Consider the following 24125-nt stretch of genomic DNA (forward strand, 5'->3'; position numbering starts at 1 on the left):
TTTATGCTTTAAAGAAGAAAAAACATGATGATGTTAGGCACTGGTGCAGCACAAAACATGTACCTGTTAGTGAATCAAAATTACTGTTAAAACCTGAGGTTGTGCAGCTTGAAATGCTTCAGCAAGGCACAAATTATCTGAAAAGTTAATGTTCCTATTTAAAATACAATGGGCTTTGTTTCTGATTATTATTATTATTATTATTTTTTTAGCATTAGTTTTTGTTGAGTTTTTCCTGCATGCAATTAAAAACATTCATTTATTGATACAACAACTCAAGAGAAAATAATTTCAGGTTTCCTAATTGAACTGGGAGACTTTAACACATCCAAAAAAGACCCATTTGAATATTTTGGTGGAAAGTGTTGCAAGTGATCAACGGAATTTGCAGCCACCACAGTGCAGCCTGTCTTGGATTGGGTGAATCTTATGCAGTCAATGACGTCAGAGTGTTGAGAAAATTTTTGTTTTTCAAGGGCTCATGTCATGGTAAATCTGCTTTTCCATGATATGAACCTTTTTCAGTTCAGTGTGGTTGGGATTTCATGTTTAATCCTTTACAAAGCTCTAAAATTTTATGACGGTCTATGGAAAAGTAAAGCTATAACACCCCTGGTCACACCTTGACAGATGGAAGACACTCCTTAGTAAAAGGCACATGGCAGCCCACCTGGAGTTTGCCAACAGTCCCCTGAAGGACTCTCAGACCATGAGAAACAAAATTCTCTGGTCTGATGAGACAAAGATTGAACTCTTTGAAGTGGATGCCAGGTGTCATGTTTGTAGGAAACCAGGCACCATCCCTACAGTCAAGCATGGTGGTGGCAGCATCATTTTTCAGTGGCAGGAACTGGGAGACTAGTCAGGATTGAGGGAAAGATAAATGCAGCTGTACAGAGACACCCTGGATGAAAACCTGCTCCAGAGCACTCTTGACCTCTGACTGGGGGGACGGTTCATCTTTCAGCAGGACAGTGACCCTAAGCACACAGCCAAAATATCAAAGGAATAGCTTCAAGACAACTGTGAATGTCCTTGAGTGGCCCAGCCAGAGCCCAGACCTGAATCCAATGGAACATCTCTGGAGAGATCTGAAAATGGCTGTGCACTGACGCTCCCATCCAACCTGATTGGAGCTTGAGAGGTGCTGTAAAGAGGAATGGGAAAAACTACCTAAAGATAGGGGCATCACATTCAAGGCTTCACTTGAGGCTTTAATTGATGCCAAAGGTGCCTCAACAAAGTATTGCTCAAGGGATGTGAATACTTATGTACACGTGATTTCTTAGTTTTTTATGTTTAATAAATTTGCAAATATTTCAACAAAACTTTTTTCATGTTGTCATTATGGAGTGTTGTGAGTAGAATTTTGAGGGGAAATGAATTTACTTCATTTTGGAATAAAGCTGTAACATAACAAAATGTGGAAAAAGTAAAGTGTTGTGAATAATTTCCCGATGCACTGTATAGTGGGATCCAAATATGCAAGTCAGATTAAATTTCTTTGATGTTTTATGACACAATCTCTTTGTTGTATCTCACTTGTGATTGCAGAAACTGTCATGTTCAAAGTCACTTTAAAATTTTAATTTGTGGTAGATGTAAACTCAGAAACCCTTTTGCAGATTGTGAATGTGCTGCTGATAAAATTAACATCTTCACACAGGACAACAGACAAATTATTCATATTTTGCTGCAGTGGATGTGTCAAAAAATAAATAAATAAAAACCCTATCTGACCATTAGCACCACCTGCAGTGTTGTTGGTTTTACCCATAACCGGAGTGTTTCTGTGTGTTAAACATCTGTGACAGCTGTGATCTTTAGCTGTTGTGAAAGATCTCCTGACCCTTTCCTCACCGCTTTGTGAGGAGCATCTCCTCCGTGTGCCTGCCAGAGAATATCGCCGACGGCATCACTTGGCAGAGAGCCACATCTGTTTGTCAGTTATGCCATAAATATAAACAGGCCAGAGGAAGCATTTATAGTGTCCCCGCCCAGGGCCGGGATGTGTCATGACATCATCGCGCTTCGGGTGATTGATGGAAACTCTCAGCTTGTCTTTCATTCTCAGCCACTTTGCAGTAGAATGGGCTCTAATTAACAGATATATGACCGCTTGCATGGCTGCGCTTTCTTAATTGGCGCCATATGAAACTTTGCACAGTGAATTATGCAGTGTATCTGGCCTGCACTGGGATGCTGTGGGGAAATGTGAAACAGGATGATATCATCAATCTTTTCTGTCTCAGTGTTTTTAATTGTCAATATATTTTTGGACTCATATGATCCTTGCACTTTCTATATTCTAGTTATTTTCCTTTACAAATGTGTTTTTTTTTTTTTCTTTGATAAACCCTGCAGTTACATCCCTGACAGAGGCCTGCACCTGGACTTTCCTCATTCCCCCTTCAGTACCATCTATGGGGTGCCGATCAACAGCCCAGGAACTCTGTACCCAACTGATCTGCCCCCTCCATATGAGTCTGTGGTGGGGCAGACCCCCGCCAGCCAGGTGAGGAGAATCAGATGGCTTTGTCCTCAAGACAACATTGTCGGTGACCTACTAAGTGTAGGGCAGCACATCAAATCTGTTTTTCCTCCCAAAACAGCAGGCAGATATGAAGATCAGGTGCTTTCTTTGGGCTTATACTTTACATTTTATAGTGTACAGTATCTCCAGAAGAGATTCACCTGCTTGAAACCAAGTTTAAAATGGCCAGTGTTAAACTAACACTGCCAGTGAACATATGGCTCCACTTTGACCAGAGTAGGACCATATGTACACTGGCAGTGTTAATTTAACACTGTCAGTATTAGTTTTTGTAGTTCTATTAGATGGAAATCCCAAGGAAATTAAATACTAGGTCAAGTGTGCTCAGACAAGTTCAAGTTTCAATTTATCATCATATGCATTTAAAAGTACATTGTACAATAAAAAGACTCCGGCTCTCTCACAGGATAAAATCTATAACACATAGTACCATAAATAAATAATAACAATCCATAAAACCTAAAGGTATAAAAAGTAATTCAAGCTAGTGACCCCCGCAAAAAAACAGAACCCATAAAAATTGTAATAAATCCTACAAAGGTCCAGCAATTTATAGAAATTGGCTGGATTTAAACTTCAGTCTGTGTACGATCATTCCCCAACGTTTCAGTTATCTTGGTCGCTTTGCATAAAAGTCATGTTCTTTCTAAATTATGCTCCAAATGGTATGATTTGTTGGTGAAATACTGTAGGTCTCCAGTAAAAATGTCTTTACCTTGGTTGACCATGTCTTGGAAAGGAAGACTATTGTTCCAATAGGCTTCCCCAACATGTCTTGGTCAACCAAGGAAAATACATTTTGCCTAGAGGCCTGATACAGATTTCTTGAAATTTGCTGGACCTTTGTAGAATTTATTATAATTGTTATGGGTTCTGTTTTTTTTTGGGGGGGTGGGGGGGTCACCCTGTATAATAAAAACAGGACATTGACAAACCATCCATACAATAATCCACAGCCACCACATTCATTCAACTGCCACTCCAGTGCCAATAGCCACATCCGAAGATACTAGGGGTGCTGTGGCAGAATGCTTGTGTGCATGTACAGCTTTTGCGATACCCAGATGTAAAACTTGAGACGTGAACAATTTTTGGCTATCCAGAGCTCGGACGTCCATGTCGTTGCTATGAGACATTTCTGCTGCAGAAATGACAGATTACACTTAAATTTGATGAATCTTTCAAAGGAATTAGATTGTAGACATGAGTATAACTGTTGGGCATCTAACTGCAAATCGGACACAAGGAAACCAAAAACGAGAAAAGAAAACAGGCCTCCCAAAGCACGGATGGCTTCAAGGTGCTACATTTCACCCATTTCCACACAAAACTCATCAAGCTAAATTAAGATCTCAATGGGTGAAGATGTGTCAAAAGGCCGACAAAAAAAAGCCAACTTACAATTCTAGAGTCTGCTCATTACATTTCACTGGTGGTGTTGGTCCATCGGAATAATGTCCAGTCTACGTCATTGGTATTTCTGGTCCTGATTGTTGTCTTCTCTTGCCGGCAGTCTGATCTTGTCCACTCTCTCTGCCAAATCTAACAGTTCCTGCTTTCTGTAACCTGTGGTCGAAACATTCTTATCTTTTAAATGCTGTCTGGTGCTTTTAATTGTCTGTTTCTCAGCCTTGGCATTATTTCGACTGCCTAAACATAGATTCAAAATAGCGTCACAACCTGTTGTGCCCAGACAGGTGCGTTGCTAGCTTGGTGGTGCATGCAGACAAGCAAATTACCACAACGCCCCTAGCATCTTCAAATGTGACTATTCAAAGTATCACACAAGCAGAAAAAAATGTTACAAGGCCTTTTAAACAACTTCACAAATAATCAGAGATCATCACTAATTTCCATAAAATTTGCCATTTTCCTATTTTTTGGCATAGGGCTAGAAATGTGACCTTGGCCGTTGAATGAGTCTAACCCAAATCAAATCAATTCAAATCAAATCACTTCTCATCCATTGACCCAACGTACTTGCTGAGTTTGATAAAAATATATAACATACAAATATAATTACTTGGAGACAAAGGTGATGACAAGAGCATACACCTCCAAAAGTGTCACTAATAATGAAAACTTTCAATTGGTGTTGCACATTATACCAGCATGATCTGCACATTGTCCCAATTCTCACAAAAAATACATTGTCTGTCTGACTGACTTAAATGAACCTCCAGGTAAAAGATACGGTTTAAATTCAGTTTATTTTACCATGTAGACTCAAGGTTAAAAAACAGAGTTCCTGGGTAAACCTGCTTACATTTTGGGGAATATAACAGAATTATGGAGTTGACAAAAAAAAAAAAAGGGATCACATTTGGATTTGTTGACAAAGTTCCACTATACCTGACTGTCCAGCTTTAATTGCAGTTTTTAAAACTAGACTTTAGACTTTTCTGTTCTTAATTTCCTATAGTCTGTGGTGGTTGTTAATGTGTATTTTGTTTTAAATTTTTATTTTATGTATATTATGTTTTGTTCATTCTTTCTTTAATATGATTGTGTTTTATGCATTTAGTATTTTACCATCTTTTATTGTATATTCATCTTGTGAAGGACTGTGTATGATTAGTTGTAAAATACTTTATATATAAAATTATTATTATTGTTATTATTAAGGCAGCATGTGGATTAGTGATTAGCTGTTGCCTCACAGCAAGAAGGTTGAGGGTTTGAGTCCCACCTGTGGCCTTTCTGTGTGGAGTTTGCGTGTTCTCCCTGTGATAGACTGGTGTTGTGTCCAGGGTGTACCCCACCTCACACCCTGTAACTGCTGGTATAGGCTCAAGACCCTCTGTGGCCCTTAATTGGAGTAAGCTGGTACAGAAAATGGAGATGTTATTATCGTTATTATTATTAGCCATGATAGATAGGAGAAAACTGATGTTTGATAATTTGCAATTTCATGCCTGAGATGAAGACAATTTGTTGTGAATGTTTACAATGCCAGAACTTGGGGGTACAACACCACAAGGAATTACAAATTTTTGTAAATTTTTATAATTCATTTGTTCATGATTTAACCAAAGTTCATAAAACACATCACAAATTAAATACCGACATATGATGTATTTAATAGAAGTTGTTTTCAAATACACCTCACAGTATCACAGAGTTAAGAAGTCATTTTTTTAAAAAAAAGCTTCATCACTTCAATAAATTCTTTGAAAAGATGTGTTTTCAATGAAAACATCAAATTCTAAAGCATGGATAAGTTGTGAATATAAACAGCTTATAAGATATTTGTTACCCTGCATGCCAATGGTGCAGCAAGGTATTGTAATGGCTCCTATGTGTCTGTCTGTGTACGAAATAACTTTTCCCCAAAATATTTTTCCCCAAACTCCATAGGAACATTCCTTGGATGACTGTCTCCAGATGATTAATTTTTGGAGGAGAAAATGTCAAGGCCATCAAAGAGATTGAAAACACATTTTCCACAATATTGCACAGCAATAAAACTGGAGACGATGCAACGCTCGTATTAGTCATTTGTAATCAAGTGGTATTGGTGACGTGATGACAACATCAAAAAGACGTCATGGGATGATGTCACAGTTGTTCAGAAAACACATTTTCCACCATGTCTCCACAACCAATAGGGCTGGAGAGGTCATCCTTAGTTGATATTGATCAGCCAATCATTTGTTATTACATGTTATGAGATGCCATGATGATGTCACAAAACCATCTTGCCCAAAAAACACATTTCACTGATAGCTGCAGAAGTATATGAACACACAGGGCTCTCCCCTTCATTTTCTTACACATTTTTTGTTTTTGTTTTTTACTTATATCAAAAATGCATTGCTACTCCAAGATACAAAATTAATTTCAAGATATTGCTTGTCAAGGATGTCAATCAAAATTCTCAACTGTACTCAGGTCTCCACTTAAATATATATCTTTAAAAGTGAGAAACGTCTGTTTCCTTGTTGTGGTCTTGCAGCGCCCTCTGCAGCCCACAGTGGGTATTGTATCTCCCACCTTCATATCAGTCATCTTTCAAACGATGTTGACATCTGTGTTCTCGTCATTTGAGGTCACCACCAGCATAGACCAACAGGCCACTGAGTCCAGTCTGTGTGAGAGGAACACCACTGCAGGGCTCAGTACTCAGGGTGAGAACTTCTATTGTAACTCGGTGAACATTGCAAAACGTTTTCCAGTCATCACCTACTTTTCATGCTGACGAATTCATTTCCAGCCTCGGTCGACAGCGCATCACTAATGGTGTCGGAAGTGGCAGATCAGGACCACACTTGCTCATCAGAAGAGCTGTGCTCCCTGGAGGTCCAAGGTTCCGACTCTTCTCCTTATGGTACGCTCCATACTGCTCCTACCGATGAAAGCTGCACCAGCCTAGAACTTTGCACACGTGACGCCTCACGTTGTCACCGTAGTCTGCTCAACACCGACGCTCGCCCCAGTGATACAGGATATAGCGAGTCCTCACACACCCAGGAGTCTCTGGAGCGCTCTCCAGACTGGTCCTCTGGAAACTTTAGCAATCTGGACCAGGAGGATTCATCAGACATCTCTCATGCATGTGAGGAACTCAGGGCTGCAGTGCACATATGCGATGAGCTCGCCTCTGCCACGCATTTGCCAGAGGAGCCCCCTAAAGTGGCGACACACTCCCTCATTAAGGCTAGAATGATGAGCCGAAAGCTCACGCTCCCCGTCACTCTCCCCCCGCCACCTCAGCCTTGCTCCCCCACCTCTGTAGCCTCCTCTGGTGGAACATCAGCCATTAGCCCTTTAGCTCCTTCTCCTTCCCCATCCCCTCCCAGCATGCCACGCGGCCCCAGGTTGTGTTTCAGTGTGTGGTCACCTTCCTCCAATTCACAACCTCCGTCTACCTCAGCCCAGAGCGGCTGCTCGCCCTCAGAGAGGCCGCGGGTGCTTCGTGCAGCCAGGAGGTACCGCAAGCTGGCACGAATCGTCCGCTCCACCAGCGACCCGATCTCCTGCAACTCAACATCAGGAAGTGAGTGTGACGAGAATGTTTCGTGCTACAGCATGTGAATGTCTCTAGGCTGATCTACAAGTCAGTGACCAGTGCTGGTTGCTCAAGAGGTATTGTTAGTCCATGTGCTTGTCTCCTTCTACAGGAGAAAGGTGTAGCTGCACTTCTGCCAGTAATCTTCCTGCTGAGGACTCTGCTCACGCTTCACCAGAGCAAGGTAGTGTCACCCAAAACCCAAGCCTGCATGTCTGCTTCATAACATGATTTGTAGATAGGTTTGTTTTCAGTTTACTACAAAAATGCTAAATATTACTAAGAATATTGGTGTAATTTACATCAGTAAATGTTCAGTTAAGATGTAAGGACTTGCTTTTAGGTGATATGTCTTTAAAAATCTAAAAGTCTTGGAAACATTTTGAGCCATACTGGTGACAAACAAGATTTTTTGATTCACCATGAAATTTTTAGGCGAAAATTTCAAATACTTCCTAATAGGAAAAAAATATATCAAAGAATATGTTTTTTTTTTCTGCTAATTTCAAGGTCTTATTTGAAGAAATCTTAAGTGAATTTTTACTTGTTCCATTGGCAGATTTCATTGTGATGTCTTATAAGTTAAAAACACCTTGTTTTCATGTCAAACTCAAATTCAAAATTATTAATTTATATAGAGCCAATTCACGATATCACCTCAAGGCGCTTCACACAGCATAATAAAAACAGAGAAAACTGAATTAAAAAATTTCAAAAACAATAAAAAGACAAAACCATAAAAGAACACAAGAATAAAAACAAATCATGACACAATAAAACTAATGATAAAACAAGGAAAACAAATTAGTCTAAACTTGATTTAAAAGTCTCCACAGTATCTGACTGCCGTACATATGCAGGGAGATCGTTCCACAGAGCTGGGGCACGGTAAGAGAAGGCTCTGTGACTGGCAGACTTTTTTTTTTCACCTTGGGAACACATAAAAGTCCTGCACCCTGCGAACGCAGGGCCCGAGCTGGTACATAGGGGCTTACCAGGTCAGCCAGATAGGGAGGTGCATGTCCATGAGCAATTTTATGAACTAATAACAGCACCTTAAAATCAGATCTTGCAGCGACTGGAAGCCAGTGTAGGGACGCCAAAATGGGCGTGATGTGGTCAAACTTTCTGCTTTGTATCAAAAGTCTGGCAGCAGCATTTTGAACCAGTTGAAGAGCCCTAATCCTGGACTGCAGTAAACCAGAAAATAGAGCATTACAACAGTCCAATCTAGAAGAGACAAATGCATGAATCAAAGTCTCAGCATCAGCCATAGACAGGATGGGACGAATCTTCACTATATTTCACAAAGGGAAGAAGGCAGTCCTCATAATGTCTCTACTGTGGAAGTCAAAGGACAACGTAGGATCGAAAATTACCCCAAGATTCCTCACTTTATCCATATGATGTATAACCTAAGCTAAGCGCTAGCTGATCAAATTGATGCGGATACCTCGCTGGACCAAGAACCATAATTTCAGTCTTATCAGAATTTTAAAGTAGGAAGTTACTAGGCATCCAACTTCTCACTGATGCAAGGCAATCTTCCAAAGATTTTATGTGAATGAGATTACCAGCAGTTATTGGCATGTATAATTGGGTGTCATCAGCATAGCAATGAAAGGCAATCCCAAAACGCCGCAGTATATTCCCAAGGGGTGCTACATAAAGGAGCAAAAAGCAGGGGGCCTAAAATGGATCCCTCCGGAACCCCAGACTTCATGTCCCTAAGATCAGAGGAAGTGCCATTGCACAACACACAGTAAGAACAACTGAACAGGTATGACGTCAACCATGCAAGGGCAGTTCCATCCATCCATCCATCCATCCATTTTCTTCCACTTTATCCGGAGTCGGGTCGCGGGGGCAGCAGCTCAAGCAAAGCCGCCCAGACCTTCCGATCCACACACACCTCCTCCAGCTCCTCCGGGGGAACCCCAAGGCGTTCCCAAGCCAGCCGAGAGATATAGTCCCTCAGCGTGTCCTGGGGTCTTCCCCGGGGCCTCCTCCCCAGTGGGACGTGCCCGGAACACCTCTCCAGCGAGGCGTCCAGGGGGCATCTGCAAAAGATGCCCGAGCCACCTCAACTGACTCCTTTCGATGTGGAGGAGCAGCGGCTCGACTCCGAGCTCCTCCCGAGTGACCGAGCTCCTCACCCTATCTCTAAGGGAGTTAGAGGGAGGGCAGTTCCAGTAATCCCAAAATGTTTCTCCAGCCTATCAAGTAAAATATGATGATCCACGGTATCATGTCAGAAAAATTTTCAAGTCCTTGGATGGTGAAACTTTATTGGCTTCTCCCACTGTGAAGCTGTATAACTGGTGATGCAGCAGACAAAAGGTGTCCTATGCACAGTTTTTCCAGTCACAGCTACAGAAACTTATAACTCTGTAACTGCTGTAACTTGTCTGGATGTCTTGATGGCTACCCTCACTAGTATCCCTTCAGCATGGTGAACTGCCTGCTTGGCACAGATTTACGAAACAGCATTGTACTGTTTTTTAATGATTGATGTAAATGAATTCCAAGACATACTCTGTGACTTGGACATAAATGTTCATGTATCCATCACTTGACTTGTGCAAAGAAAACTAGTTGGAAAAGTGATGTTTTTTATTAAAAAACCATCCTTATATTTCATTTGTCCAATTCTTTATGGGATCTATAAATGGAGAGACTGTGTATGGAAGTAGCTGTAATTCCTAAAAGGTCAATGCAATATTTTTCTTAACCTGATTGTGCCATTTCAACTCCACTGTGGTGATGTGCAGCGGCAAAATTACAAACATGGTGTCACTGGCCAAATATTTGTGGATCTGACTGTATTACTTAATTTGGCTCTATTTTTTGGTGGTGGTGGTGGGGGTGTTTAGCCAAAGAAAAATCATTACTTTCACCTGTAACAGCTCAACCATCAGTGGAAAACCTGATCTAAAACATTGTCATTTGAATTGGAATTCTCAGATATGACCATGTGATTATACATTTATTATTTTTAGGCACATTAAAAAAAATCCATAAACAGTTACAAATTATTTTCCCTGAAGAATTCATTGAGTTTGAAAACAAAACGACTGTGTCACACATTTCCCACTACATTCATATTGCTATTCTCTCTGCACAAGGACTCTAGTCTTATCTTCTTCTTCTTGGTATCCCTCGTAGTTGAGTAAGATTGTCCAAAGATTTATCGCTTGTGCACCTGTTGGTAGCTAACAAGCCTGATTCAGGAGGTGCAGATTTTGCCACAGACGGCACAAGTGTAGGTGGCAGTTGATGCTTCCATTGGTCGTTTTTCCTCTGTCTTGCGATGACGCTCATGTTCAAACAGCGTCACACCGTCCCGGACTGTATTTCGCCATCTAGCTCTGTCGTGAGCCAGGTCTTCCCAGCCCACCAAACGGATATTGCAAGCTTTAAGACTGGCTTCCAGATTGTTTTCAATTTCAATTTATTTTCATTTATACAGCGCCAAATCACAACAAAGTTGCCTCAAGGCACTTTACACACATAAGCACCCAGAATGAGACGGAGACCCCACTGATGGTATTTTTCCAAGCTTTTAAGGTGATGTTGGTAAGTGGTCCAGGATTCTGAGCTGTATAGGAGGGAAGGTAGCACAACATCCTTGTAGACCATGATTTTGGTATCAGTCCTTATTCCTCTCACTTCACACACTTTCCCACGCAGCCTGCCAAAGGCGCAGCCACATTATGTCCACCTACAACACGTGAATCTGACCACTTATATGTTCTTCATGTAAACAGAGCTGCTGTCTGTATTGTCTTCAGAGTCAACAGACGTCCCGGCAGAAGAAGTCGGACCTAAACTGAATCTCACACGTGTCAAGAAGCAACCAAAGGTGGGAAGAAAAGTTGACATCTTCAGATCTCGAGGGCTGCACGCACACACGTCCCACGAGCGTCCGCAGTCCCTGGCTGACCTCAAGATGTACAAAGACACCAAAATTCTGGTGGCCAAGTTCTTGGAGCATTCCAGCTGCAGTCTGCCTCCTGAGGTCCAGCAGGTCGTCAACAACTCAAGTGGTGTCATCAAGTCGGATGAAAAACACATGGAGGAGGCCATATTTAGTGCCAACGTTATTGATCAGGTAACGGTGAGAAACGGGACTTTAATGCAAACCACTGATTTGTAAGATGTTTTTTGAGGAATAATTTGGTATCACAGCCATTTGAGGTCATGATGCTCTTTACCAGTGGTGGGACGTAGTCACCATCAAGTCACTCTCAAGTCATGAATCAGCAAGTCCCGAGTCAAGTCTCAAGTCATAATGACCACCAATTGTTTGCAAGCTGACTTGAGACTGGACATGGGACTTACAGGTTGATGACTTGAGAATGACTTGACAGTGACTTAGTCCCACCTCTCATAAATAGCATCATGACCTCAAATGGCTGTGATACTAAACTGATGCAGTGACTGTAAGAAACAAGAAACACAAGCATCCAAAATTTAAGCCCCCAAATCAACCCAAGCCTGTTTTGGACAACAAAGTCCAAAACACCAAACAACAGACCGTGCTACTGATGTGGAAAGTCCCCTGGACATAGAAAAGGACAGTGTCCAGCGCGAGATGTGACATGTCATACATGTGGTAAAAGAGGTCACTACAGTAAAGTGTGCAAGTCCGCAAAGTCAGTACATGCCAAAGAGACTGACAGGTGTAATGACACACCCATGTTTCTTGGCTCAGTAGATGCAGGTTCAGACCCCTCGTATGCAGACTTGACTATTAGAAACAACAAGGTCAGATTTAAGATAGACACAGAACTGATGTCTCAGTAATCTAGCCCAGATGTACTACTCTTTAGTTGGCAAAGACACACAGCTGGCTAAATCAGACAGACCACTGTTTGGTCCCCGTGGTACACCACTTACTGTATTGTGCAATGAAACATTATGCAAAGGTGAACGAGAAATCCAGGAGAATGTGTATGTTGTTAAAGACTTACACATAGCCTTGCTAAACAGATCTGGAAGTGTCAGACTTAATCTTGTGTCTAGAGCAGACAGCAGAGGCATGAAAGTTCTGAATGAGACCTACCCAAAGTTATGTCAGGGTTTAGGCTTAATGCAGCAGCCTTACACTATCAAGCTAAAACCAAATTCAGTTCCTTTCTCCCTGGCTACGCCAAGACGTGTCCCCATTCCTTTGTTAGGAAAAGTGAAAGCGGCATTAGAGACAGTGGAGTCTATGGGAGTCGTAAGTAGGGTGGAAGAGCCTACCGAATGGTGCTCCAGTATGGTTCCAGGCCATCAAAAAATGGCTCAGTGTGCATAAAAGCGCACTGAGCCTCAACCACCTCAACGAGGCAGTGTGCAGAGAGAAGTCTGTTGAGCACACGCTTGGATCACTTTCTGGAGCTCAAGTTTTCAGCAAATTGTATGCAAACAGAGGATTTTGGCAAGTACCATTATCACTAGAGTCTGCAAACTACACAACCTTCATTACGACTTTTGGGTGTTACCATTTTAACAGACTTCCCTTTGGCATAGCCTCAACCTCAGAACATTTCTAGCGGAGAATGCCTGTGATCCTCAATGGGCTGCCAGGTGTTGTGTGTCATATGGATGACATACTAATTTGGGGACAGGACAGAAATCAACATGACACTAGACTTCACACAGTGCTGCAAGAGTCATGTATCACACTTAACATGACGAAATGTGAACAGGAAGTTCAAACAGGAAGAGCAAACAGGAAGTGAAGTTCCTTGGTCACATCTTGTCTAATGAGGGAGTCCAGCCAGACCAGGACAAAATAAAAGCGGTCAAGGCAATGAAAGAGCTGTCAAACGCAAGTGAAGTCGGCAGCTTTCTTGGGATGGTCAATCAGTTGGGTAAATTCGTCCCTGGTCTGGCAAAAAAAGACAAACCACTCAGATACCTTCTCTCAAAGAAAAACATATGGATTTGGAACTGTGCCCAACAAGCAGCATTTGATCAGCTGAAAAGCAACCTCACATCAACACCAGTTCTCACTCCATATGATCCAAACCAAGAGCTGAGACTGTCTGCGGATGCATCATCCTATGGTCTAGGTGTACTCCTCCTCCAAAAGGAGGGTGAACAGTGGAGGCCTGTAGCGTATGCGTCACGCTCATTGACAGATACAGAGCAGAGGTACACACAGGTGGAGAAGGAGACGCTTGCATTGACATGGAGTTGTGAACGATTCAGAGACTTTCTCATTGGGAGACACTTCTCTCTAGCGACTGACCACAAGCCACTTGTGAGCCTGCTAGGTCAACAGGCTCTAACTGAACTTCCTTATGAGGTACAACTACTCTATCTCACACACACACCAGGCAAAACTCTCCTCACTGCAGACACTCAGTCACATGCACCTATCTGTCAAGACTCGGATTCAAAGGCCACTGAGGGTCTCTGGAACCTGAGTTGCAGACTCAGGTTCCAGAGACCCTCAGTGGCCTGTCACAACTAGGTTTGGCCGAGTTGTGAGGAAGCCCCAAAGACTGGATTTATAGAAATAAAATGTGCTAAGAAATGCGGATACACATAAGCTACTGGTAAATGTAAATTGTTTTCTTAGGCAGTAAAGGTTCTTTATCAGTTGACTTTGTTTTCAAAGAAAGGGGGATGTGGTGTTATGCATTTTCTACAGTGTGGTTTTATTGTGAAAGGGTGACAATAGTTAAAGAGGAAATGATAGAGGCTGGTTAAGGGTTTTGTTTGTTAAGGGGGCAAAGAGAAGAGAAAGGGGGAAATAAAAAAAAAAAACATTTGGTTGCTCCACACCTGTCACTTGATTGCTCACGCCCGATAACACGACAATGGCGACAGCCAGAGGAGCACATTTTGAGCTTCATATCAGCTCTTCCAGGTCTCTATAGCAAACTTACGGGTAACATCACGCAGGGTTTCACCGGTATATATACAGTCTATGCTAAATACCAATGTGCCGTGTTCCAGCACACCCAGATTTTATAGGTGATATCAAGTAACACTCTGATTGGTTTAACTGATGCTATGCCTGAAACACACCCATGATTAATTAAGAGACTAAAAACAGCACATTTGGACCCTGTGCCATAATTTGTGCTCTGATTACACATTGTGCAAATAAAAACAAGATGGACACAGCCCAAATTCACTTACACTGTGCACTTTAGACCATGCGCTACAAATCAAAGGTGGGAAAGAAGGGCAAAGATGGTGCAGGTACTCTTTGCAAACGGTGGCCTCGGCAGCAGATGGTTTTACTGATGAGCTTCTCCCCTCAACTTGCAGTCCTGATCTATTTTGAAGTCACTTGCTGAGGTGATCGATAGCAAGGAAAACCTGCACTGTCTTTACCCTTTATAGGATACTGTTGCCCAGACCTGTTATAGATGATCAAGATAGGGCCCTATTTGTAGGATATGAAATCTCCTTACTTTAGTGCCTCCACATGGTAGAATCATAAAAGGAAATTATGGTACACAATAATGTACACACACCTCACTGAGGCAGTTAAACACACATCGATTTTTATTTCCTGATACATAATGGTTACCTTTATAAAAATAAATTAGCATGACAATCTGATATAAACTTTAATGGATGAGCACAAAATTGGAAACAGGCCAGAGCTAACATTACAGTTATGAAATATATATGAATTATCATTGAAATTGTACTGTTTAGAAGTTCACACTCACTGTAAGTCCTTATATACATGTTCAAAAATGCAGCAACATTAATTATAAGAAATGTTTTTGCCCGTGTGTGTTTGCCACTCGTAAAAACACGGCGCTTCAAAACCATTTTCACGTATTTTGGTATAAATGTTGCGCTTGGTCTTGTGTTGCTACAACCTTTTACTACGCTGCCTTATTGAGGGTAGCAACAAACTCCTTCCTGGAAAAGGTGTTTATAACGTAGTCTTTTTTTAGACATGGAGGTGGTTCACCCTGAGACACACCTCCCATCCTGTATATCTGGGATACTACATTACACGTTGCTTCATATTTTTAGGTCACACAAGTATTTTCTAAAAATAAAAAATAACAATAAAAAATAAAATAAAATGAATGACTGCTCAGGTGCTCAGAGTTGTGATGGAACAGCACATCTTCACAGAAAGCGCAGTGTTAAACACTGATAATGCCAGACAACTTTCTTAATGTTCTCATTGATGTGTGATTCCTTCTTCTTTATTATCTTGTATGTTAAAGAAATTGTGTGAGTTAATTTCAGCATAAGCCTAGAAGAAAACAAATGCACCCAGCTGACTGACACCACAAATCGATACACAAGACAAAATCAGAGAGCACAAGAACACAAAATATCAGGCATGCAGAGAAAATTTTTACATGGACTTTAAAACATTCAAGTTCACAAACAATAAAATAGATTAACTAATTTCCATAAAATTCACAATTTTCCTGTGTGCTAGCATGGGGCCAGAAACAGTACCTTAATCTCCGACCCTGACTGTTGAGTGATCTAAACCAAAATCCAGTCTTCCCATCCACAGGCTCAATGTAGTACCTGCCAAGTTTGATTAAAATCACAGCAGGCAATCTGAAAATATGTTGCTAACATTCCATCAAGGTTACTGCTGGAGCGCACGCCTCAGCGGCAACAGCTTTATCTGACAAATCATCAGTGTGTGAAAGTTTGAAGATTTGTCAGAAACACCTCTTTCTCTTCTGTGCTTCCATCTGTCAGCTGAAGCAGGCAGCCAGCTTTAGTCTGACTCCCCTCAGACATGTTCAGCAGGGTCGCACCTGCTGGTGAGAATTAGCCCCCCACCAACAGCTTCAGGGTTCTTCTTGGCTCGGAATAGATAAGCCATCATTCTTTGGGTGAAATCAAAATCCATAAAATGAAAGGCAAAACACAGTAAATGAACATAAAAGCGCAGTCATCAATCAATCAATCAATCAATCAATTTTTTTATATAGCGCCAAATCACAACAAACAGTTGCCCCAAGGCGCTTTATATTGTAAGGCAAGGCCATACAATAATTATGTAAAACCCCAACGGTCAAAACGACCCCCTGTGAGCAAGCACTTGGCTACAGTGGGAAGGAAAAACTCCCTTTTAACAGGAGGGAAACCTCCAGCAGAACCAGGCTCAGGGAGGGGCAGTCTTCTGCTGGGACTGGTTGGGGCTGAGGGAGAGAACCAGGAAAAAGACATGCTGTGGAGGGGAGCAGAGATCGATCACTAATGATTAAATGCAGAGTGGTGCATACAGAGCAAAAAGAGAAAGAAACAGTGCATCATGGGAACCCCCCAGCAGTCTACGTCTATAGCAGCATAACTAAGGGATGGTTCAGAGTCACCTGATCCAGCCCTAACTATAAGCTTTAGCAAAAAGGAAAGTTTTAAGCCTAATCTTAAAAGTAGAGAGGGTGTCTGTCTCCCTGATCTGAATTGGGAGCTGGTTCCACAGGAGAGGAGCCTGAAAGCTGAAGGCTCTGCTTTCCATTCTACTCTTACAAACCCTAGGAACTACAAGTAAGCCTGCAGTCTGAGAGCGAAGCGCTCTATTGGGGTGATATGGTACTACGAGGTCCCTAAGATAAGATGGGACCTGATTATTCAAAACCTTATAAGTAAGAAGAAGAATTTTAAATTCTATTCTAGAATTAACAGGAAGCCAATGAAGAGAGGCCAATATGGGTGAGATATGCTCTCTCCTTCTAGTCCCCGTCAGTACTCTAGCTGCAGCATTTTGAATTAACTGAAGGCTTTTTAGGGAACTTTTAGGACAACCTGATAATAATGAATTACAATAGTCCAGCCTAGAGGAAATAAATGCATGAATTAGTTTTTCAGCATTTTAGAGATATTGCGTAAATGCAAAAAAGCAGTCCTACATATTTGTTTAATATGCGCTTTGAATGACATATCCTGATCAAAAATGACTCCAAGATTTCTCACAGTATTACTAGAGGTCAGGGTAATGCCATCCAGAGTAAGGATCTGGTTAGACACCATGTTTCTAAGATTTGTGGGGCCAAGTACAATAACTTCAGTTTTATCTGAGTTTAAAAGCAGGAAATTAGAGGTCATCCATGTCTTTATGTCTGTAAGACAATCCTGCATTTTAGCTAATTGGTGTGTGTCCTCTGGCTTCATGGATAGATAAAGCTGGGTATCATCTGCGTAACAATGAAAATTTAAGCAATACCGTCTAATAATACTGCCTAAGGGAAGCATGTATAAACTGAATAAAATTGGTCCTAGCACAGAACCTTGTGGAACTCCATAATTAACTTTAGTCTGTGAAGAAGATTCCCCATTTACATGAACAAATTGTAATCTATTAGACAAATATGATTCAAACCACCGCAGCGCAGTGCCTTTAATACCTATGGCATGCTCTAATCTCTGTAATAAAATTTTATGGTCAACAGTATCAAAAGCAGCACTGAGGTCCAACAGAACAAGCACAGAGACGAGTCCACTGTCCGAGGCCATAAGAAGATCATTTGTAACCTTCACTAATGCTGTTTCTGTACTATGATGAATTCTAAAACCTGACTGAAACTCTTCAAATAGACCATTCCTCTGCAGATGATCAGTTAGCTGTTTTACAACTACCCTTTCAAGAATTTTTGAGAGAAAAGGAAGGTTGGAGATTGGCCTATAATTAGCTAAGATAGCTGGGTCAAGTGATGGCTTTTTAAGTAATGGTTTAATTACTGCCACCTTAAAGCCTGTGGTACATAGCCAACTAACAAAGATAGATTGATCATATTAAGATCGAAGCATTAAATAATGGTAGGGCTTCCTTGAGCAGCCTGGTAGGAATGGGGTCTAATAAACATGTTGATGGTTTGGATGAAGTAACTAATGAAAATAACTCAGACAGAACAATCGGAGAGAAAGAGTCTAACCAAATACCGGCATCACTGAAAGCAGCCAAAGATAACGATACGTCTTTGGGATGGTTATGAGTAATTTTTTCTCTAATAGTTAAAATTTTGTTAGCAAAGAAAGTCATGAAGTCATTACTAGTTAAAGTTAATGGAATACTCAGCTCAATAGAGCTCTGACTCTTTGTCAGCCTGGCTACAGTGCTGAAAAGAAACCTGGGGTTGTTCTTATTTTCTTCAATTAGTGATGAGTAGAAAGATGTCCTAGCTTTACGGAGGGCTTTTTTATAGAGCAAACAGACTCTTTTCCAGGCTAAGTGAAGATCTTCTAAATTAGTGAGACGCCATTTCCTCTCCAACTTACGGGTTATCTGCTTTAAGCTGCGAGTTTGTGAGTTATACCACGGAGTCAGGCACTTCTGATTTAAAGCTCTCTTTTTCAGAGGAGCTACAGCATCCAAAGTTGTCTTCAATGAGGATGTAAAACTATTGACGAGATACTCTATCTCCCTTACAGAGTTTAGGTAGCTACTCTGCACTGTGTTGGTATATGGCATTAGAGAACATAAAGAAGGAATCATATCCTTAAACCTAGTTACAGCGCTTTCTGAAAGACTTCTAGTGTAATGAAACTTATTCCCCACTGCTGGGTAGTCCATCAGAGTAAATGTAAATGTTATTAAGAAATGATCAGACAGAAGGGAGTTTTCAGGGAATACTGTTAAGTTTTCTATTTCCATACCATAAGTCAGAACAAGATCTAAGATATGATTAAAGTGGTGGGTGGACTCATTTACTTTTTGAGCAAAGCCAATAGAGTCTAATAATAGATTAAATGCAGTGTTGAGGCTGTCATTCTCAGCATCTGTGTGGATGTTAAAATCGCCCACTATAATTATCTTATCTGAGCTAAGCACTAAGTCAGACAAAAGGTCTGAAAATTCACAGAGAAACTCACAGTAACGACCAGGTGGACGATAGATAATAACAAATAAAACTGTTTTTTGGGACTTCCAATTTGGTTGGACAAGACTAAGAGACAAGCTTTCAAATGAATTAAAGCTCTGTCTGGGTTTTTGATTAATTAATAAGCTGGAATGGAAGATTGCTGCTAATCCTCCTCCTCGGCCCGTGCTACGAGCATTCTGACAGTTAGTGTGACTCGGGGGTGTTGACTCATTTAAACTAACATATTCATCCTGCTGTAACCAGGTTTCTGTTAGGCAGAATAAATCAATATGTTGATCAATTATTATATCATTTACCAACAGGGACTTAGAAGAGAGAGACCTAATGTTTAATAGACCACATTTAACTGTTTTAGTCTGTGGTGCAGTTGAAGGTGCTATATTATTTTTTCTTTTTGAATTTTTATGCTTAAATAGATTTTTGCTGGTTGTTGGTGGTCTGGGAGCAGTCATAAAGGAGACGTCGTGAATAATGCTTCACAAATGCGAACAAAATTACAAACATGATTACAAATATAAAGACAAAATAAATTATGACAGTTGATAGTCAAGTGTGGGAGCATATGCTGGTGTCATGCATTGCCACATGCATGAAACTATGGAACTACCTTGGGTCATGGATGGGAACCAACCAGGCAGACAACCGATCAATCCCTCTTGATCATAACTGTTTATACCAGGTGAAGCGTGGGCCTCTCCTTGCCCTTCTATAGGCCGCTAGGGTCCTCAGTCATGAGGTACCTGTGTGCAGAGTCATGCCCAGAAAATACACCACAAGGCCAAAATTTTGTAGCTGGTGCTTCTTTACAGTCCCGGACTGACACAGTCTTTCCAGTAGTACCCGACGATCCTCCAAAGAGACCTAGTGGCTACTTCACTTTAGGTCATCAGTTAGCGTCCAAGTCTCTCAACTATACAATAAAAAGTCACATTCTTTTTCAATCTGTTCTGGGGTTTTTTGAGTGGCAGGGGTGACAGCCAATCAGAGTACAGCTGTGCTGTGGCTAGTCACCGGTCTGCCTAAAATCACTTAATTTATGTGTTTATTGTTAGATAATATCTGTGCTAATTCTTTGTTTTATGTTAGCTATTAAGTATTTGTGTTATTTGTTTAGAAGTTCTGACAAATATGTTAAGTTTTACTCTATCATGTGTCCAGAGGAGACCACCCCCTGTTGGTGAGAGCCAGTAACATTAGAAATGTGAGACTAAACCACACCCACTGTTAACACCCACATTGTATAAAAGTGTTGTACAAGTTACTTCATGTGCCTTTCACAAGATGGACACTGTCTGTGAGGGTCCCAGGCCTGGTTTCTAACGTGACCTTTAATAAACTCAAAATGAGGAATACAATGATTTGGTTTTTGGTAAAGGGCAGAATTTTGCATAAAAGAACCAGGTGGAAATCAATCAATCAATCAATCAACTTGTTTCTTATATAGCGCCAAATCACAACAAACAGTTGCCCCAAGGCGCTCCAAATAACATTATATAACATGTTTCTCATATACTGTGTAAAAGCTAGCGAAAAATAAACACTTCTAAAACTGAAAATGCTGTTTTTGGAACCTAATAACACCCCTGAAGTGATTTAGAAGACATTTCACCGACGTTATGGTGATGATTTCACAGGCTGGTTTATGTAGCAAGGTGAAGTCCGGTTTGAAAAGATGTTCCTGCTAGCTTGGCTAGCGGGGAATTCCCCTTTGGCTGACCTGGTAAGAGTCTTGGTCTTGAGTGTGAGCAATCCGGTGTTCAAATCCTACCGCCATCCCTGCCACAAAAATAAGTCACAAACTGGTATTGTCGGCAGGATGTGGCAGTTACGGTGTTGATATCACTGGCAGGTTCAGCTAGCTGCAAAACTCTGTTTCATTTGTGTATTAATATAACCTCTTTGTCATTTATTATGTAAAAGCTAGCGAGAAATAAACACTTCTAAAAGTGAAAATGCTGTTTTTGGAACCTAATAACACCTCTGAAATTATTTAGAAGACATTTCGCCAACGTTATGGTGTTTGTCACTGGCTGGTTTAGCTAGCTGCAAAACTCTGTTTCGTTTGTGTATTAATATAACCTCTTTGTCATTTATTATGTGAAAGCTAGCGAGAAATAAACACTTCTAAAAGTGAAAATGATGTTTTTGGAACCTAATAACACCTCTGAAATTATTTAGAAGACATTTCGCCAATGTTATGGTGTTTGTCACTGGCTGGTTTAGCTAGCTGCAAAACTCTGTTTCATTTGTGTATTAATATAACCTCTTTGTCATTTATTATGTGAAAGCTAGCGAGAAATAAACACTTCTAAAACTGAAAACGGTGTTTTTGGAACCTATAAGACCTCTGGAGCAAAATTGCGGATGTTAGCGTTCATGCTATTTCACTAACTCGAAGCTAACTTCTTTATTGCATCGATACCCTGAGAATGCACAGAGGGTAATATACAAATATTCCTTGATTTGCACAACTTCCGCTCTTCAAAAGCTCATGTACACGCATTCATGCAGACACCCTTAAAATGTAAATATTGTTTTTGATTGATTGATAGAGGGGCTTTATTGAACACGTACAAAGTGTATGTAAGACAATAGGATCCAAATAATGAATTAAGCAACTGCAAATTATAAAGAATACAATGCTCATATGACCAAGGGTATTTCAGCATTGTGTTATTTTTAGAAAGTCCTTGTGAAAAGTGGCTGCAAAAGTGATGATTTGTATTAACAATAATTATTATATTTACATTGTCAAAGCATTTCTCTGGAAATAGAGGGCATTTATATAAAAATAGCCGTAATTCTGAAATAGTTAATGTGACAATTTTTCTTCAAGCCCTTTCATGACAGCTGAAAGTTTACACTACAAAACCATCTTCCCTTGTTTCATGATGGTGGTGTACAGCGGCAACATTACAAAAATGGCTTCAGTGTCCATATACTTTTGTACCTGACTGTATGTTTAGACTCAGGTGACACCATCTGTTGAAATAGAAGTCAGAATGTCTTGCACCCGCATGTGACACAGCTCAGGACAAGGGTTGTTAGCACAGGTCACCTGATCCTTTCAGATGTCAGTGTGTGAAGGATATTTAAATGTTTATCCAGTTTTTTCATGCTATGCTGTTTTACTGTGTACAGGTGATGACTCAGCACATTGCAGGCAGTCCCAGAAAACATGACCATGATGATATTCACCTCCAGAGCTGCGGCGCACTGAGTTCATCGCCGTCCCCTTCAGTGCGTCGTCTCAAACACCTTCCACAGACAGCCAACGCCTCCACCAACCCGCTGGACTCGGCGTCCTCTGAACGCATCCTCATGTGCAGAGAAACTATTCTTTGACCACTCTCCCAAACAAGAACTCCGATCAAAACCAGGTGCTGGTGCTGCAGCCGTGCCGCACTGTGCAGCAGACGTCTGCAATGTGGATTAGTAAGTGTTGAGATGTGAAGTTGTTTATTTACGCAGTGTTAGTGCAGGTCAGGCAGTGTGAAATAAGGTGACGCCCTGCGAGGCTGTGCCACGTCATCACCAGATATGGTAGCAAACGCATCCTGAGCCTGCGTGCAACTGTCCTGGCTTCTTTCTCATCACAAAAACACAAGAATGTTCTCCCTCAGGGGATCTTTTCTACTAACTTTCATCTCTTAAAAAAAGGAAACAAATGCCCAGCTGGTAGGTACAGTGACACAGGATGCTGTGATAGCAGCGTCCTTGTCCTAACAATAAGGGAGAAATATGTTTGTATTAGTCTGAAGTGACTGGGCGTTACCAGCTATTGTTTGCAGACTTTGTGGAGTTGTTACTGGTGGGATGGTGAATATATTGTGGTGCCTCTGATTCAAGAACATCACATATGTGGACTATTTATCTTACCTCATTGTGTTTCTTATCAGTGTTCCAATAAAATATGACTTTGTATCTTTGTTTGTTTTATTTTAACGTTGCTGATTAGGTTTAGCATCTGGTCAGTGCAGCAAGATGCTGCAACAACAATTAAAAACCCCTTAAAATAACAATGTGGTGAAGGAGATTGTTAGATTTTCATTCAAATTGATTATTTTGATTGTCACAATTGGTAGACACAGGAGGCAAATATCATAGAGGAATTGTGAGATTTTGGGGATGTTTAAATTGAAACACCAAACATACCATCAGGTCTGCAACTGTACAATTTTTGTCATTTTGTATACCATGACTATAGTGTTGAAATTAAACAAAGCAGATGCACTTGTAGTGTCAACTCTCAGGTATAATTCAAGGGGGTTTAACAAAAGTATCACATTAACCCTTTTGGATTTATAGCCATTTTTAGGCAGTCTCTCCATTTTCAGAGCCAATAAATAATTGGGCAAGCTACATGCAACTATCTACTGTATATTATAATAGCCAAGTGGTCTCTGTGTGTGTGCATATGGTTGTGATCACAGAGAAACTGGGGAGAGCTGACATTTGCCGTTTGGTGTGCTTATCTATTTTGGGTCAAGGATGAATGCCACCAAAATGGAACAGTGATAGGACTAATATTTTTGGAAGAACTACAGATATTGGCTAAACAATGGACGTTGATAATTATATTCTGGACTCACACGCCATTCCAGCAGGGGGGCAGTAAATCATTTTTATATTAAAAGTGCGTGTGTGTGATTTTATTTAGTAAGTTCAATGTAAGTACATAATATAATTATAAACATGTTAAAAATACATGGATGACACAAGGAAGTGAAAACACTTATTT

The 24125-nt window shown here is 40.8% G+C and overlaps 1 protein-coding gene across 2 annotated transcripts in view; it reads left to right on the forward strand.

The window, feature by feature from the left end:
• The window catches only part of fam189a1 (family with sequence similarity 189 member A1), a 347606-nt gene extending 324298 nt beyond the window's left edge, over positions 1-23308 (forward strand). For both annotated transcript variants that reach the window (XM_034191627.1, XM_034191634.1), the window contains 6 exons: positions 2365-2515; positions 6603-6681; positions 6768-7550; positions 7675-7746; positions 11354-11673; positions 22526-23308. In XM_034191627.1, the coding sequence (XP_034047518.1) occupies positions 2365-2515; positions 6603-6681; positions 6768-7550; positions 7675-7746; positions 11354-11673; positions 22526-22729 (1609 nt within the window). In that variant the 3' untranslated portion in view covers positions 22730-23308. The remainder of the gene's footprint in view (positions 1-2364; positions 2516-6602; positions 6682-6767; positions 7551-7674; positions 7747-11353; positions 11674-22525) is intronic.
• The last annotated feature ends 817 nt before the right edge of the window (positions 23309-24125 follow it).

Source organism: Thalassophryne amazonica, chromosome 2, assembly GCF_902500255.1.
Source record: "Thalassophryne amazonica chromosome 2, fThaAma1.1, whole genome shotgun sequence".
Classification (NCBI taxonomy): Eukaryota; Metazoa; Chordata; class Actinopteri; order Batrachoidiformes; family Batrachoididae; genus Thalassophryne; species Thalassophryne amazonica.